Source organism: Aplysia californica, unplaced genomic scaffold (assembly GCF_000002075.1).
Source record: "Aplysia californica isolate F4 #8 unplaced genomic scaffold, AplCal3.0 scaffold00512, whole genome shotgun sequence".
Taxonomy (NCBI): Eukaryota; Metazoa; Mollusca; class Gastropoda; order Aplysiida; family Aplysiidae; genus Aplysia; species Aplysia californica.
The window spans coordinates 409516-412040 of record NW_004797782.1 but is presented as its reverse complement, the minus strand read 5'-3'; the positions used below and the strand labels follow the sequence as shown (position 1 = coordinate 412040).

The following is a 2525-nucleotide window of genomic DNA, read 5'->3' as shown; positions in this document are numbered from 1 at the left end:
AGGAGGAGGAGGAGGAGGAGGAGAAGAAAAAGAAGAAGAAGAAGAAGAAGAAGAAGAAGAAGAAATAAATAACATTATTTTGTGTAACGCATATTAATTATTCCTTTCCTACAGCAAGTCCTAAGAGCGTTACAATCTATTACATTGTATAATATTATTACCCCATCAGATCGAGAACACCCAGAAAAATTCTCAGCTCTCCGGGAAGCATATAGTTAAGAGAACTACGTCAACAAAATAACGGCACTTCGATGCTGAGAAAAAGAGCAAGATGGGCAGACAGAAACAACAAAGGGGAGAAAAGAAAAGAAGAAGGACGTACCACTGACATCCTCCAACCACTATCCATAGACTTGTTATTATAATATCCAAGACTAAGCATTCTAACGTAATAATTCCGCTTGACCTTGGTGCACACTATTTGACTCTATAATTACGTCCGACGTTGTGTCCTTTCGAAATGGACATTAAAATGGGAGGTCCCGCCTCTTAAATAACCCAACAATGTGTGATAGGGGCGTTAAACCTAAACCATATTAACCATTATTAACTATTTAAAGACGTAGCGGACATATATACTCCCTATAAGCAACAGACTAAAAGCAATGTTTCGCCACACTTCGAGCCATCATACACATATATAACAAATACGAGTTTGCACGTCATTTCATAGTTTGCATGTCGATACATGCCTTTTTAAATTTCAGGTAATGAAAACAAAAATCGAAAGGGGGATGTAATTCAATAGGTTCCGGGTCTGAAATCTGACAACGACGGAAAATGGTTTTCTCTTTACACTTTCTCCGTTCACCTTCTTTCCTGCTAGTTAATCATGTCATTTCGCTTTCATCTCCACTTGTTGTCTCCCTTCACCCCCCCCCCCTTCTGCGCGGCTCCTGACTCTTTTTTACCGCTATTCCTGGCTCCTTCTTTCAGAAAAACCCATGATCTTGCTTAGGGTAAGTAAGATCTAACACCTGCTAGCCCTCTCAGATAAGGGCAAAAAATCTCGGAGATCCCGTGTGCAGTTGTCGAATGACCGAAAATTCGCGTCGTTAATGAGTTAAAAGTTTCCTCTTACCCATAATACCGAGGGACGACAACATGTCGAAAAACCATCCAAAGTTGCCTTACCCATAATGACGGGGGATGATGTCCATGTTGGAAAACCAACCAAAGAAAAGTCTGCCCACAAGATCGGACAATCCGATAATTGACATCAACAGGGCGGACATATCTCTGCTTTGACCTAACTGAAAGCGAAAAATAAAAACAAAACCAAACTGAATATAATGATAATGACAATAATAATAATAATAATATTCATCATCATCATCATCATCATCATCATCATCATCATCATCATCATCATCATCATCATCATACAATGATGAGGATGATGATGATGATGATGATGATGATGATGATGACGATGATTGGTATGCATCACATGGGGCCCATTCATGCTCTGCAGCAAACTCTATGCGATTTAAATCTATATTTTTACCCCCAGCAGACCCTAGAACATCCAGAGACATTCTCAGCTTCCCCGGAAGCACTATTAAAGCAGCCCATTAAGCGCTCAAACGCTAACAAACTGACAAGATCTTTTGTTGTCCACCACCGGGTACACATTCACACCGTGGGGACTTCAAGATTTAAACAATATTATAGGAGCACAGACACAATGGAATTCCCCCCCCTCCCCCACCCCAAACAAAACAACAAAAAACAAACCAAAAAACCAACAACAACAAAAGCAAAACAAACAACCCCCCCCCAAAAAAAAAAAAACCCACACAAAACCAACAACTCCGCCCCCCAAAAAAAACAAACAAACAACAACAACAAACAAACAAACAACAACACCAACTCATCTGTGACGTCACAACTATACGTGTGCTCCTAAGGTAATAAGGTAAGAAATTAAATGTTCTGCCGGATGAATGATCTATTCTTAGGCCATTGTCCTGAACTCACCCTAGTCGAGTAGTTTAAGTATTGACAGTAAAAAGTTATCGAAACTGGAAGATGATCATCTACATTTCAGAGCATTAAGCATGTTTTAGTTTTCGTAAGAGTATTACGGCACTTGTAACACAATAAAAAGGTAATATAAGTGCCGAAGATTAGAGGTGTTGCGAGAGAGTAACAAACACAAAAAAGAAGGATTGATTAGTACGATAGCTGCTTGATAGGTAAGAAGGAGCACCAGAGCACTCGCCAACTACCCACGCATTGCACGTGTGTATACACAAAGTATTACAAGTACCAGTATTCCAAACATGTTGTTAATTGCCAGTCCGATTTCCACACACAGAACACGGGTGTACAGAGAAGCCTACCTAAGACATCGCTGATTGTTAACCCGTCCAAAGAGTACACATACAACTAAGCACAATGGAAGTACGACAGTCAAACAATGCGGCATTCGATGTCAGTGACACCGGCTCATTTAGCAATAACGATAACTACGGGGGACGAGTTCGAGATCAGTGTCTCAACAGGTGACCTATTTTGGAACG

The 2525-nt window shown here is 40.4% G+C and overlaps 1 protein-coding gene across 1 annotated transcript in view; it reads right to left on the bottom strand.

Moving 5' to 3' along the window:
- Window positions 1–1134: 1134 nt before the first annotated feature.
- LOC101849871 (monocarboxylate transporter 12) overlaps window positions 1135–2525 on the bottom strand; it is a gene marked incomplete at its 3' end in the record, with an annotated part of 27614 nt that continues 26223 nt past the window's right edge. The window contains 1 exon segment of the mRNA XM_035971814.1: window positions 1135–1253. Within this exon segment, the coding sequence (XP_035827707.1) occupies window positions 1135–1253 (119 nt within the window).